This window comes from Cetorhinus maximus, chromosome 22 (assembly GCF_964194155.1).
Source record: "Cetorhinus maximus chromosome 22, sCetMax3.hap1.1, whole genome shotgun sequence".
Lineage (NCBI taxonomy): Eukaryota > Metazoa > Chordata > Chondrichthyes > Lamniformes > Cetorhinidae > Cetorhinus > Cetorhinus maximus.
In genome coordinates, this window is record NC_135900.1 from 57274478 (window position 1) to 57291327 (window position 16850).

At 38.9% G+C, this 16850-nt stretch overlaps 1 protein-coding gene across 3 annotated transcripts in view; it reads right to left on the minus strand.

Annotated features, from left to right (window-relative positions):
• cadps2 (Ca++-dependent secretion activator 2) overlaps positions 1-16850 on the minus strand; it is a 782646-nt gene that overhangs the window by 146016 nt on the left and 619780 nt on the right. For all 3 annotated transcript variants that reach the window (XM_078568371.1, XM_078568372.1, XM_078568373.1), the window contains one exon: positions 5156-5259. In XM_078568371.1, coding sequence (XP_078424497.1) covers positions 5156-5259 — 104 coding nt within the window. The remainder of the gene's footprint in view (positions 1-5155; positions 5260-16850) is intronic.

Consider the following 16850-nt stretch of genomic DNA (forward strand, 5'->3'; position numbering starts at 1 on the left):
AACTGACTATTGGTTATTTCCTCTCTCTCTAGCATTTACTGCTGCTCAGGAATTCCAGCTTCTATAATGGTGACCCCATACACTATGAAAAAAAGGGGGAGGAGAGAAAGAGGCAGAAAGAGATAATGTGGGGGGAAAAGCTCGTTGTGTACAGAAACTGTAAATGGGACAATGATGCGTTGTCGTTTGGCAAGATGGATCTTGCCCATGTAGTAATGCACTGTGCAATTTGGAATCAGGTTTCATAAGAAAAATTAAAATTAACCTTTAGTTGTTCTTCACCAGTGAAGATCTTTCCAATTTCAAATCAAACATAAAAAGGCCAATTAATGTCTCAGTTGAAGATTTTCTATAAAATGTAGTTTGTTGAGGATTTTAGCTGTGGGATCCTCCACCTCTAAATTGTAAACCCAGAGGAAGGAGAAGGATATTGAAGACTACTTCCCTGCTTAGATATTGCCTTTTTAAAATGACGATAAACATAATGCATGCCTCATCTATGGTTGCAAACGTGAAGAAATGCCCAATGGTAGAATCCCCGCTGGTCACGTACCTCTCTTCCCTTTAGGGATCCGCACATGTGTAAGTGTTTGTTGAACAAAAAGAAAAGAATCCAAACATTTAAATACAAGTTAATAGCTGTAATTGAGAATCATATCATGTATCCCTGCAAATACAAGGTGACCATCCATTATTCAACATTGCATTTGCCTCTTCCTTGCTCTTCACCCAAAGCCCAGCCATTGATACAACTTCTGCACCTTTTATGAGGTTTTCTGAGGCCTTACAAATGAAAGTCTTGTGTGAAGAAGCACTTCATAATATACCCATAATGCAATTAACCCCATGTACGTTTTCTACAAAATGCACTATTAAGTCAGTTCTATTCTGCAGTCAGTATATGGAAAGGAGGTGTTAACAGCCAAGAAATGTAATGAATATTTTCCATTAATGCTCCCGATATTTGCTGACTATTTTTCCAGTTTCAATTAAATACAAGATTATTTACTTCTTGACACTGTCACATTTTAAACATTTTCCAATTCTAATTATTGCATAATAGATTGACTGAAATATGGACAATTTCATTACTCTAGGGTTAAAAATCATGGCTCTCTATACAAAATTAATATTGATAATTGTGAAAAGGAGATAACAGTAGACATTTCTAATTGAATTCAGGTTAATTGCTGAATCATAAGTCAGTTTGTCCCTAAAATGAATAGCAAACAACCATTTAAAAACAGGCAGTTTCACACAGCAATGTATCCTGAGATTAGTCTTGTTAAAAGGAGGAACAACTTATTACTTATAATATTCTGCTGTGTACAGATTTTATATATTCTAGAAATAATTAGCCTAGCTTGTATCTAACCTAATTTGCATCTACATATTTTTTGTCCTCAAATTTCAGCGGTTCATTTTTGACATTTAAATTCAAAGAAAAATAAAACAAATCAGATTAACAAAACACCAGGTTAATTACTTCTGGAATATCAACACTGTCTCGCTTTAAAGCACAAAAACAAGTGTTATACTTAGAACTTCAAATGAAAGCACATAAACTGCATGGGATATTTTAGACTTTCATTATTAATTGCTTTGATTTATACGATATTTAGACACAGGGTGAAGTAGCGTGAAGGCTTCTCAAGCTCTAAGGGGTTGTACAATAGAAGGCACACCACCTCCCTTTAACAAACTTAATGCCAGGGATATGTTGATGGGTAAAATAGCATACGTTTCTGAATGTTATAAATTCATTTTACAGAGAAGGTGATTAATGATTCATTAGTTAATCTGAATTCAATTAGGAATGTCTATTGTTATTCTCGCAACACCAATTTTCTATGGGAGGTGTGCATTCAAGATCAGATTGAGAAAGAAAACGCTTTATCACATTTCTCATAAACAGCCCCTAAATGGCTTTATATAGAGCAAATTGCTGTCATTGTTTTGTAGTGGGAGTTACATTGCACAGCAAGCAGCAATGAAATTAATCTGTTTTATTGGTCATGTTTAAGGGAACAATGTTTCCCAGGGCACTTGGAGAGTTGTTCTACAGAATATTTAATATCTATCTGAATCACTGGCAAAATGGTCTCTCTGATGATGCAGAATTTTCTCTTGCTGCACTGATATATCAACATGTTTTATGTGCTCAAGTCTTTGCGTCTCTTCCCTTAACCCATCTAGCTGACATTTAACTGGCTTCCTCTACTCAGGTACTGTCCTTTTAAGCCCATTGCCAAAATCCCCTTCAGAAAGACATAATTGTAACCCCTCTGTCCTCGAAACATTTGTCTTATGCCCAACCTCCCTTTCATCTCCAAAATCCTTGAACACGTGGTTGCCTCCTAAATCTGCATCCATCTTGCCCGCAACTCCATGTTAGAATGTATCCAATCAGTTTTCCACCCTTGCTACCTCCTTCAGACACAAAAACGCCACACTCTGGACTTCCCTCTGTAAATGCCTCCACCTCGCTTCCCCCACTTTAAGTCCCTGCTTAAGATTCACTTCTAATATCTTCTTTGGCTCAGCTTTAATTTTTTGGTTATTCTTCTGTGAAGTGATCTAGAGTATTATTTCTCTGGTAAAGGCATTATCTATGACAAAGTTATTGTTGTTGTGCCCTTGGAATTTGTGACCCTCTGACTTAGGGATGAGAATGTTATCAGCTGAGCAAGGTTTCTTAAAATCCATCTCCACGGGATATCAATCAAGTGGCTTGTTTACAATAGAATCTTGCCACAGAACGCTCCAAAATGAACAAAAATTAGAACTCCAAAATAGTCAAGACATCCGGACTTTCAACCCTTTCAGCATGAAGGTTTAATGCATTCCCAAAGTCAACGAGCTCAAACTTGACCCTAAGTGGATTTGAAATGAGAAAAAAAGAGGAAAAATGTTATGTACAAATCCTGCAGGTTTAAAGGAGAAGGGGCCCACTGGAACAAATGTAATATTAAAAAAGAGATCATATAGGCAGTGACACCTGGAAAAAAGCATAGTGGCTGAGGTTAAGCGGAGAGCAAAAACTGTTTCAGTACCATTCAGCAAAAGAATAAGCACAGAAGAGATAAAAGATCCAAATGGACTGGAAACTGAGGCAGATCACAAAATAATTAATATCCTGAATGATTACTTCCTCCAGATAGTCACAAGTGAAGACACAAGTAGCATGTCCCTTCCCAACAGAAAAAGCTATGTAAAATCAAAAAACATTGATATAAATGAGATGGAACTCCTGAGTAATCTAAAAGGGTTCAAAATAAATGAGTCACAGAGACAAACAATAATTAGCTCAGAGTACTGAATGAAACTAAAGAGGAGATTTGTAACGCACTCTCAACCAGTACGAGAGAATTATTGGATGCTGAGGAGGCCCCAATTGATTTAAGACAGGCCAATGTGGTGTCTACATTCAAAAAGGGGAATATGATAGATATAAACATATCAAGCCCACATCTATTCCATGAAAAAACAGTGGAATTGATCTTCTGGAGGAAGCTTTAAGTGTTTCTGTATAATAGTAACAAACTAAACAGAAGTCAATATGGATTCGTAAGAGGAAGATCATGCTTGACAATCTCTTTAACTTCTTTGAGAAAGTAACATCCCAACTGAATTGTGAAATGTGGGTTGATTGGCCTTCATCTGTAGTTGTCTGTGATTGTGCCAAGGTTAATTTTGTGAAAATATTAGTTCAAGAAAAAGGCACTATTTCCAGCACAGTATTAGGGTAATTTTTGATTGGTCTGAATGCGATATAATCAATGAAACCCAGAACTCTTTGGTGACAATGGGGGTGAACTGAAAAGAAAAAATTCTATGATTGCACTGGGTGACTTGATTCTGTAACTTGGGCCAGTGTGGGCCCAGTTCCGTCAGACATATTAATCAGTTTAATAGCTGTATCTGCAGAATCACATAATTTTCATTAAACAAAACCCTAGTTCACTAGTTCACAATATTTCACCCTCATTCTTATTTTCCAAGAACCAAATCACCAGTAAGGCAATGAAGCAGATCATTAACTTCATTTATCTTTTGCAAGTATAGTGCACTGGCTTGAGAGTAGACTATTGATATTAATGACGATGCCAGTACTCCAACATTTCAACTTCAAATCTTAGATGTAGCAGCTAACAAAACTGTAATTAAAAATTGCTCATTGACATGTCAATACGCATAACCCTGTATCTGTTCATGTTTTTAGGATAGGAAAACACATAGCTAAAAAGGAACAATATAATTTGTCACAAAGTTCAGTAGTAAAAACCCCATTTTAACACTGTCTATTCAATGATAAAAAAATGGTTCTGAAAGATATAAATAGAACTCACTCAAAGGGGTTAAGCTTATCACAAATATCATACATCTAATATATATCTTAAATGATTGCTTTTAGCATATATCTTAAATTGTTTGTTTTTTAAGCTTTGGTGGCAACTAGGCAATAAAATGGTCTGCTTCACTACGACAAACACTGGACAGCTATTTGAGACGAAATCAATTGAAGCCCAGCCTCTTTAAAATGAAACTTGGGTTACACTAACCATCCTAGCAGCAAGAGAGATGTATGGTGAGGATTAGTGCTCTTTGGCTTATTTTTCGCTTAATAACTACACATGGGTACAGCCACAGTTCTGTACATCACAAGTAACAAGACAACTTGCAAGTGAAAACCTACAGCAGTAATGTGTTGCTGTGAAGAAAGCACATAGACAAAAGGGTTGATTAATGCATGAGTCAGCCATTTCGATAGTGGTGATAAGAATTACTGGATTCAAATTAAACTCAGAAACCACGACGAGTGCCATTAGTACTCTGAACAGATTAACATGCTTCTCGGGAGAATTTAGCTTTTTAACCTGCCACGTAAGCATTACACTGGCATTGTGGACTAGCTGTATATAGAAACCAGCCAATTTTCATTTTCATCAAAATCAAATGAAACCAAAAGTCAAATCACATGGGCAGTCAATCGTGCAGTTTTACACTCAAGTGGCAAGTTAACAATCTAGCCCATGGTGTCAAGTTAATTTTTCTAAAAGAGGGATTGTTTGAGCTATTACCAAGATTCAGGTGACAAATGACCAAAGCTCTTGTCAGTGACATATTTGTTTCATTGAGGCAAAAACAAACCCACCTCTGAATGGTGTTCCTCATTTTGCTGAAGTACCTCAATGCACAGTTCTGCCAGTCGAATCACATCTTCCAATCTTTTGGCAGGAGGTCTTTGGCTTAAGGTCTCTGTTGTCAGCAAATAAAAAGAACTTTAACACATCTGTTTATAGATGTCAGGTATAAAGTGTTACATGCAAGAGCAGGCAAAACTTTAACATAAAACTGCACGAGCAACAGCAACTTACTAACGTATCATGGTATTATTTTAATTTGCCTGAAAACATGAAGAATTTTAGTATTATTAACAAAACATCACTTGTATATTTGGATGTGCCAGAGAATTGAATCGCATTCCCACTTAACCTTCAGTACTGAGGATGCACTGCAGCAATTCGCCGAGCCTCCTTTGACAGCACCTTCCAAATCTGCGACCACATTGCCTAGAAGAACAAGGGCAGCAGACGCATGGGAGCACCACTACCTGCAAGTTCCCCTCCAAGCCACTCACCATTCTGGTGTGGAACTATATCGCTGTTCCTTAATTAGCACTAAGCCAAAAACCTGGAACCCTCTTCCTAACAGCACTTAGGTGTACCTACACCAGATGAACTGCAGCAGGAAAGCAGCTGATCACCAAACTTCCCAAATGCCGCCCTTGCCAGCGATGTTCACAAACCATGAAAGAATAAAACAAAAATGGATGAGAAACTCAGTATGTGCAGCCCCTTAAATTCTTCCAATGCCCATTTGAAAGATAACATTTTAAGGTCAACAGAAGGTATTTGACCACCATCCCATATTTCAAAGGGCAGGAAGCAGTAAACACAATGGCCTGGAAATTCCTGATTGTGCACAATTGATAGGGAAGCGGTATAATGGGAGTGCTTCCGCTGCCTGCATTCCATGGTTGTCTACCCTTGATTTTTGGGATTGGGTATATTGCCTATTTTATGTGAGCTGTCACTCACACAGCGAGCTGCCTAGGCAACATTCTTATTAGCTTCACAGCCGACAGTAAATTGAAATGGTGCCAGAATTCATCTATGTGGATTATTTTTGATTGCAGCATAAGGTAAGAGTGTTTGTCCTGTACATTGGATGTTTCTCACTCCTGAACTAATTGCCAGATTCACAGGTGCTTCACTGGAGCTTTTACCTGGTGAAGGATGGAGAAGAAAGGGCTGTCTTCTTTGGCACTGAAGGGCCAGAATTTGGTTTAGCAAGCCTGGCAGCACAGAGTTAATAAAGTGAATCCTGTCACCAACACATAAAGGCCCTAATTTTAAGTGTGTAAGAAGATGGCAGATACATAAAGAAAGCTGTTGAAGCAAAGTGTTAAGTTTCTTTCTGTACATAGTAGCTGCCCTGCATAAATATCCATGAAGTAAAGCATTTTATTATGACCTGTTGCTCTTTTACTGTTGGTCCATCCAAAGTACTCTGGCCTTAGGCCTGCAAGAACAGTCTGCCAGCCAGACCAACAACTCATAGAATCTAGTATCAATCTCACAGATTGTCACTGGTATAAAGTACGGCTAAACCCACTTCATGGGTTTGGATGTGGGCAGCAATCCTGAAGAGTCAATGCACATGGATCACAGTGCACAAGAGGGGCAGCAAGTGGTATCAGTGGGAGAGGAGAAGCAAAAGCTCGCTGAAGTGCCTTGGAGATGCATACCACACAGGACCTAGGCATAAGAGAAGATTGCAGTCTGACAGGGTCAGCTACAGGATCAGTTATGTCTGTCCTAGGAGTATGAGAGAGTCTACTAATGACATCTGACTCCTATGCCATTGAAGCTTCTCTGCACTGTGACCTACAAAGGAGTGCTTAACATGTGCGGCAGAGCTACCACCACCACCAAATTGGCTGATATTGCTGGTCTCTTTCTCCAGCTTGAAATGAAGCAAAATATTCAAGGACTGTGGTCCTCTTGGTTGTCACTGGAAATGTTGCTCCTAGGGTGCAGGTTGGCTGTGGGTCTCCATGAAGCAGGTTGCATAGCTATACAACTGCATCTTGAGTGAAGCATAGTCTGTGAAGGTGGTTTTGCTCTGTTATTGTCAACTATGCTGGTCCCATCTAAACATCCCATCATCCATTCTTTCTCCTCTTCATCTTTTTCTATTAAATCTTATATGAAGCATATAACATATAAATCCCACAGTGTACAGGTTTGTGGCAGCAAATGGGAATGAAGAATGCAGCTTGGAGAGTTCTGCTCAAGACACCTGACAGGCCTTTGATGACCATTTGAAATGGGCAATTTGAGTGCACTGCATTTGTGGCAGAGGGAGCCAGAAAGGTCACAGGCTCCTCTACTATGCAGCAGTCAGAATGAGATTTGAACAGTGAATGCAGCCCTTAAGAGGCCCTCTGTGTGGAAGAGGTCAGGAATTTAAACTTTTAGAGCAAGTGGAAAACAAGTCAGTTAAGGGTATGCATTTTCCATCCCTTGCACACACACTTCCCACTGACAAAAGTATTTTTTGTTCACATGAATTTCCGGGAAATATTACAAATGTTCATCGTAAAAGGCTTGACTCTCATTTCTACCTAAAGGCTTTCCCATAAATTAATTACTGGAAGTTGCACTCCATTCCTTTGTGGCCATGCCACACCACCATCATACCAAAAGGATATCTATTAGGTTAGGTTAACGCTGTCAGGTTATTGATAGCACATGGCCCCATGTACAATGGAATACAAAAGGCTAAACCAAAATGCAGAGCATCACCTCCTTCTACACCCGACCATCATTATCTTTTATTTCCCATTTACAGTTAGCACTCCTCTACCAGCTTTAGTTGATCCATCCCTACTGCATGTGGCCTCCATCAGTTGGAAGTAAAGGATATTCTGGGTCTCAAATGGCTTTGCTTCTGTATGATGGGAATGATTCTTCCAGTGCTTTGTCCATCCCTGGCTGAGTCAAGACGTCCTGCTGTGGCATGGTGTTCTGTTTAGTCGCTTCATTCAGAATTGGAGAATCTCACCAAAATCAAATCTAACACTGAGTGTCTTGGTTCCTCTGCAGGTGACAGGATAGGCACCTCAATCACTTACTCTTCTGCCACTGCATTTGTTTGATCTGCCAGTGAGAGGCATGCACACTGAGAGGTGAGAGAAATGAAACCTTCCTGAACCTACGAAGGTCATCTCATATAGAGGAATCTGGGCTTCAGGTAACGGAAAGAAATAGTAGTTCCTTACCAGTGATGTTAACTGAATGGCTTTACCTGTGCATTACTGAGAAACATCACCCACCATCAGTATTGTTCACAAGTCTGTGATGAAGGAGCAGGAGTAGACCATTCAGCCCCTCGCACCTTTCAATTAGATCACAGATCATCTGTACCTCAACTCTGTTTACCTGCACTAGCTCCACATCCCTTCATGCACCCTTGCCTAACAAAAATCTATCAATCCCATTCTTGAAAGCTGCAACGGTCCCAGCATCCCTTGCCTTTTAGAGGAAAAGTGCTTCCTAATTTCCCTCCTAAATGGCCTAGCTTTAATTTTAAGATGATGTCACCCTCAGCTTTGATTCCCACACCAGATAAATAGTTTTTCCATATCTACCCTACCAAGTTCTTTTAACATTTTAAGCACCTTATTCAGATCTGCCTTTCAAATACAAGGGAAATTAATTTTCAAAGGAACTGCTTGTGAAGTTGAATCATCATTAATAAATTGTGCTCCACATTTCTGACAGGTTTGAATCCATAAGATAGGCTAAACAAATAGTGTCTCATTAAAATATCTAGCTTGTTATATAATGATCATTAACCTTCTGACAGTGTAAGAAATCTGTCTCGATTTATGCTTAAGACTATAATAGAATCTCTGCGCAAAAGACTCACATAAATGGAATTCTCCAGTTTACAGTATTGAGTATATTTTCTAACCCTTTGAGAACATAAAAAATAGGAGGGGGAGGAGACAATATGACCCCTCGAGCTTCCTCTGCCATTCAATATAATCATAATTGATCTTCTGCCTCAACTCCACTTCCCTGCCCGCTTCCCATATCCCTTAATTCCCACAAATCTGTTTATCTCAGCCTTAAATATACTTAATGATGGAGAATCCACAACCCTCTGGGTTAGACAATTCCAAAGATACCAACCCTTTGAGTGAAGAAACTGCTTCTCATCTCAGGCCTAACAATTGACCCCTTATCCTGAGCCCTCACATTCTAGATACCCCAGCCAGGAGAAACAACCTCTCCATATTTACCCTTTCAAGCCCCTTCATAATCTTTTATGTTTTAATGAGATCACCTCTCATTCTTCTAAACTCCAGAGAATATAGGCCCAATTTACTTGGCCTCTCATCATAGGACATCCCAGGAACTAATCTAATGAACCTTCGCTTTACTGCGTCTAATGCAACTCCTTCCTTAGATATGGAAATGAAAACTGTGCACAGTACTCTAGGTGTGGTCTCACCAAAGTCCTATAATTCAACCATTATGGAACGCAAATTGGTTTTCTCTGCTTTTGATGTCCCCACTCATTTTCACTTCCATCAAAGGGGGCACGGAGTGGCCTTATTTACCAAACTTTTGCCAATGATACAGTCTAACTAGCTACCTAGAGACACTCAAATCGCCATGGGTCATTTACTTGAGTTTTCTCTTCTTTACTAAGGGACCCACCTCACCTCTAAGCTTGGAACCTGTGATGACTGTGATGAGTTATTTGAGAATTGAGGTTTCTAACACACATCATCACTGCTCGTGCCCATTAATGAATTTTCACTTCAACGCTGTATCCAACATTTTTTAATTAATGGATATCAAAAGCTGCTACTATAATAGTCAAGACAATTCTGTGATATGGCAAGATAGATTCAAACAAAAAATTACAAATTACTACTCAATAGGATTAACACATAGTGGCATGCATTAAATAAAACAGACATTCCAAGCACATCAACTCAGCCCACAGTCTATTACTGTGAGGCTTCAATCTAACAATTCAAGTACAAGCATTCTACCAATGTAAGGAAAGGTCAAGTGACAAGGCTGAATTAAATCTGAAAATTATGAGGAAAAATGTCAATGTTTCTTTTCCATAGTAAGGAATAACCTTCCCCTTTTAAAACTAGGGACCATAACAATCGGAAGTACAGCAAGAGCCCAATTTTAGTCGCGTGCCCAAGAACTATCCAAATATTCTGCTATCCAAAATTAACCTGCAGTGTTGGAGGAAATGTTAGTACTGCATTTCAGAACCAATGTAGCACACAACTTAATGAGGTGTAGATTTTTTCTAGCTATCGTCCCTTGATATAGATAAATAGCGTCCTAAAGTAACCATGGGAGAGTTCAAACAATCCGTTAAATCTGGTTTATTTGTTTTTCTCTTTTCTCTTTCATATCATGTGCATTTTAAACATTTTCTGTTTTATCTTAAATTTCTATTGACCGTTAGGATCTATTTTTTGTGGCTATTCCTCTCCTCTTCATTGTTGTTAAAAAGCTGTAAGCCAAAATGTGCCTCTTGCAGATTCCCACTAATTGTTTATCTGTTATTATTTGACAAATAATTTGATGCACTGTTTATAATTATGCAGATAATGTATTGTTTTGAAAAGGTTAAACCACATTTTTCAAGACTCCACTTCTAGCACGGAGTTTTGCTAGAGTGGGCTTAGGTATCAAAATTGGAAACTAAATCATTAGAATCCTGTTGCAGTCTCACGCTCCTGCCAAGTGCAGCCCCATACAGCCAGCCTTGTCTCACCTTGCAAAATTAAGTTTCAATGCAAACAAAAATTGTTCTGGTGATTGAAGACCTGCCCATGTGCAATCCTTTGGAAAGGCAATCAGCTCTGTACACGCTGAGTGCTTTTTTTCAAGGTGTTCGTTATGGACTATATTTAGCTTTTTGGCAAAATTGTAGAAAAGTAGAGAAGAGTGCTTCGCGCTCACCTCTATTTTTTTTCACTAAAATGACTGAGAAAGATATATCCTTAGACCCTTAAGTTAGTCTGAGCACTGATAATGCTTTGAGATGTTTGGCAATGCAATATATCTCTACATACGTGCAAGTGTTGCTTTTTTCTATATCTTTCTTATTGTTAATACTCTCTGCTGCTCTTTATACCTGGTATTTTTAGTTCTTAGATCTTTAGCATAGTTATTTCAAGTCAATGAGAGCAGCCTACAGAAAGAGTGCATCAATCCCACTGCTAAAAATTCACAAAGAAACCATTAGTGTGAGCTATGAAATAAGTATTGACCTTGGTTATGAAGTATGATATGAGTAATGCTATGTTCCCAAAGGCATATTCTAGTGAGGGTGTTACATACCTGACACTAATCTCCATTTTAGCATCATTAGCAACGGGTTTAAAATACAATTATCTCCACACATTGCCAGCTTGTTAACACTAATCTTTCAAAAGAACCTAGTCCCAAGAAATATCTCTCTATGGAGGATTGTGATAGTGGAGTCTTCTTTGTGCTGATTCTTGAGCACCAGAGAAAAAAAAGTTCATGTTAAAATAAATGGATTGTAAGAGATCTCCTTAGGGTTTTATTATGATAAATAAAACTGTAGAAACAGCCTTGGCACCTGCCTTGCAACAAAAAAACTGGCTTTCTGCCAAAAATAGGATATGAAGAAAGGCATAGGTGGAGAATAAATGTATCTCTGACATGCAGAAGCCACACTAAAACCAACTACACCATTAAAGTCTCCCAGACACATGAAAGAAGCAATTACAGTACTTGTGTTCTGTTTAGGAATGCCACTTTGCTTCAGATCAGATACACTCGTCTGCTTTTTGGCTGGTAGACACTGCCATGGAGGCTGCTTAGACTTGGGTGACTGCACTGTGATATTCAGGCACAGAAGATGGGTTTTTTATATATATATATATAAATAAAAGAACAAGGGAGAGAGAACAAACAATAACCATGTAATAGAATAATGAAGAGGCTGATGCAAAGGCAAGCCATGAGGCATAAACACACAATATCTTAAAAAGAATGCACTTTGCTGAGGGTACCAAGGCCATTGGCTTCAGGCAGCCTCAGCAGTTCAATTAACAGTCCCCACAATATAATGGGCTATTGGTAAAAGGGCACTTTGAACAGATATATTAATGGAAATGTGAGTCTCAACATAGCTGTTCAATTATTGTGAATACTTCAGACACAAGCATGGACAAAATAATAAAAAAAAGCACTTAAATGTGCAAATGGATGACCCGTACAGAACAACAGGCGAGCTAGGGCACATTACAAGGCTGCAACACAATTCAAAAGGTGCAGCTGAAATGATAAACTGGAGACAGCGAGGCTCAAGTGGTTGATGCAAGTGATCAACCTTGGAATAAGTACAAAGGCAACATTACTTTTCAATATAACTCAATATAGGACTGCAGCACGATTCACATGGTACAACACCCCTGCTTCTTGAGCTGTGTGACACATCTGAGGTACCTGTTCCCAACATATCTCACATCTTACCTTGTGATATGAACAGGGTTACACATGCCTTAAAAGTGTTAATACATTTCACCTTAATTATTAGATTGTATGAAATGCATGCAATATTAATTGTACCTCAACTATTGTGAAATGATGGAGTTGGGAAATTTCCCTAAGGGTACCTTTGGACAATGATGTTTGGACTCCATAACAGACTTCTAGGCTTTAGAATGGTTTTAATGGTCTTTTTTGTTTCTGAAGCCATTTTATGTACAGAAAATGCTATTTTCTGGGAGGAATTTCTGTTTGACTGAAGTTCTGTTTGAAGTTTGACTGCAAATCGTGGCCACTTTGTCTTAGAAAAAGAAGTGTGGTATAAGAGAGTTTATGATCTTGGGCACATCAAATTCCAAGCCAGGGAGAGCTAATATGTTTTCCAGTTTGTAGCATGCTATGCTCACAAAGCAGATTTGGAAAAAAAAAAGTCAAAGTGTTAAGTAATAAAGCAAAAGAATTCTGAAGTGCACGAAGAAGAAACACTTAGATTATATTATAGTGATGGTACATGGCACACAGTATGCTGGTGTCTGACCAACCTCAGAATCCCATTGTATTTCACTCCCAGGGTTTCTTACGTTTCTCTAACTCAACAGGAAATTTTGAGGAGTGGAAGAAAGTCATGGCCAGTCTCAAACACCACCTACAGGCCATTACCAATTGAAAAAAGCAAAAGTCTAGAAACAAACCAAAGGTCCTTTTGGGATAGTTGAATGGCAGGGAAATGTGAAGAGCACAGAGAAGTAAATACATATTATTTTTTTGGAAGAATAAAAATTATTAGAATTATAACTAAGGGATCAAATAAAATGTGAAATAAGTAGGAAAAACACACAATAAAAAACAAAGTTTCACATTTTCAGGCCAGCGGTTATATTATTTACACTTTATTTGATTGGACTTACTCGCAAAAACCAAACACAGCTGCTTAACTGCATCCTCAAACCTGATTGAATTGTTTCTTATAGCAGGGGAATTTTGGTTAGGTATCCAGTCAATTTCATAGGTTTGGGCACATCTTTGAGGAGTCCTGAATAACCTACCTTTGCATTGAATTACTGTCAAAGAGGTAATGAGACACATTCTTTCAAGTTGATAAACACTGGAAGATGACAAGCAGGAAAGTATGGTTCCTGAGTGTCCATCTGACAATGGAACTTCAGTCTGTTTTCAGTATATCCTATAGTCTGAAATCCCAAATACAAATGAGGATATCTTTTCCTTCCAAATAACCTTCCAAACCCACGACCAATACCATCTCGAAGGACAAGGGCAGCTGATAGATGGGAACACCACGATCTGGAGGTTCCCCTCCAAGTTACTCCCCATTCTGACATGGAAATATATCACCGTTCCTTCACTGTCGCTGGGTCAAAATCCTGGAACTCCTTTCCTAACAGCACTGTGGGTGTACTTACACCACATGGACTGCAGCGGTTCAAGAAAGCAGCTCACTGACACCTTCTCAAGGGCAATTAGGAATGGGCAATAAATGCTGGCCTAGCCAGCGAAGCCCATATCCCATGAATGAATTTAAAAAAATACTATTTTACCAATGTATACCTTTATAGCCATTGTTATTCATCACATGGCTTGTAACACCATCTGAAGATTAGTGTAGGACTTTCAAATTACTGTCATTGTGTTATGTATTGATCAGTCTTCACAGGAAATACTCATATCCTGAAAGGTAAACTTACTTTTGACATGTGACTTCTCCCCCCCCACCCTAACTAACCCCAAGAAACAGACTTTTGTAGCTGCCTATAGCCAGAAGTTCCTCAGTTACCTGCTAAGAAAGCTAACATTTACCAATCTTAAGTGACTTCAGACATTACCATTAATACAATCCAAAAGTGTGGTCAATAAAGGACTGCTAATATAACATGCTGATCAAGTTATACAGCTAGTCCTGTTACACCACTGATAATAATGTGCACTGCTTTTGGTTTCACAATCTGTATAAACCCATCATACCCTCAGTCCTGTCTGGCATCAAGACTTTTGTTTTCCCTATCGAGTTGGCAATCTGTTCATTTTCTTTTTGAATGGTTCAGCCAAGTCGCTATTCATTGTTGGGTTAACACTCAACCAGGCCCACATGAAATCATAGAACGGTTACAACACAGCTGGAGGCCATTCAGCCTTTCAAACCCATACTGGCTCTCTGTAAGAGCAATTCAACTAGACCCTGCTCTTTTCCTATAACCCTGCTTCACCAGCCATATTCCTACTAAAGGCATAAAGAAGGAGAAATTCTTTTGTGTGGCACTACATAGATTTACGGTGATTTCCCGAGGACAGGCGGCACTGAGGGCTGCTATCTGCATGGTCCGTGAGGTTTTCTTCATTGATGTCACGAAAGAATGCCATGCGGGCTGTGCAAGGAGCACCTGCCCTGGTAAATCAATTTAAGTCTGGTTTGTTAAGTAGCCCACTACAAGTACAAGTAAAAGAAAGAATTTTGCCTAGACGAGTGAGTGTTAACAGGCTATTCACCTGTAAAGGGCATCACAGGCAAGCTGAGCCTTGTCATCAGCCAATGTTCACCCACTTTCCAGCAAGGGTTACTGGGCAGCAAGCAGGAGTAGGAATCTTGGCAGATTATTTTCTCTCCCTAGAACAGGGATGCTAAGATCAATTATAGAGAGCTAACTGCTATCTGACTGAGATCAGCCTACACCGGGTGGATCAAGCAGCAAACATTGCAATGCCTGGTCTCAAAGTCTTGCTACCAACACCACATAAAGCAGTCACAGACCACATTTATTGCCGAACACTTCCACTATTTTTAAAATCTGCTTTTTCTTCTCAACCCTGTTCCATTTTTCATGTCTTCTCCTTAGGTGCTTAAGTACTGGTCCAAAGGTGTTAAATAGTCCTTTTGGCCAAGTGGGCATTCATCATGTCTGAGCCAAAACAATGAGGATAATGTTGTTTTGACAACAAAGGCTATCACAGAAGAGTACTATTCTACCCTCACCTGATATTTACATGTGCACAGTTTCTCCATCAAGGCATCACTGCACAGAAATCAGGACAACACCCCTGGCTGACTTTTCTCTCAATAGTCAAGAAGTCTTTAGGATAATTGAAGCACACTGCTGTGATCCAGCTGAGGTCCAGCCTGTGTGCTTTGATGCCACACCAAGGAGACCAAAAGCAACAAAATCAACATCACATGCCAATTACGCTCAAAGTCACGCAGCTTTGAACTTTTGGATGCGTAGAGCTTCAAGTCAAATGTCCTGCAATTCCCTAATACCTAACATGACTGTGGAAGCACCATTACCACAAAGACTGCAGCAATTTGAAGAGAAGCCCCTTATCATCACCACCACCTCAAAGCAATCAGGGAAGGTCAACAAATCTGATCTTGCCAGTGTCTACTACATCCTTAGAACAAAGTTTTAATAAGTGTATTTATAAAATTTTTACCCATGCTCTTTTATAATTTGGTCCCAAATTATAGCAGATTAAACATCTCTATTCACTCATAAAATCACACAGCACAGAAGGAGCCTGTACAGGCCATGATGGCTTAGCCAGCTATTTGAAAAATCTATGTAGTGAGTTTCATGCTCCTGCTCCTTCCCACAGTGTTGCATTTATTTCCTTTTAGGCAGTACATTCCAGATCAAGACAACTTGCTGCTTAAAAAAATTCTTATCTTCCAGGTTATTTTGCCAGTTAACTTAAATCTGTGTCCTCAGGTTACTGACACTCCAGCCAATGGAGATCATTTTCCCTAACTACTCTATCAAAGTTATTCCTAATTTTCAGTTCATTTATTAAATCTTTCATTAACCTTCTCTGCTCTAAGGTGCACAATCTTAGCTTCTTCGGTCTCTCCACAGAACTAAAGTTTCCCATCCCTGATATCATTCCAGTAAATCTTGTCTGTACTCTTGAATCTTTGACATCCTTCCTAAGGCGTGGTGTCCAAAATTTGAAACAACACTCCAGCTGAGGGCTGACAGTGATTTATAAAGGTTAAGCATAGCTTTCTTGTTTTATACTCTATGTGAAGCACAGGATTCCATGTGCTTTTTTTTTAACAGCTTTCTCAGCTTGTTTTGAATTGTATTTTAGTGTTCTTCTGTTTTTGCATTTCAAGAAAAATTGACAAATAATGAAAGGGTTTGAAAAGTTTTCATTTTCTCTAGCTGTGTTAAGCTTAATTAGCTGAAAATTCCTTCGTGGGATATTTTGACT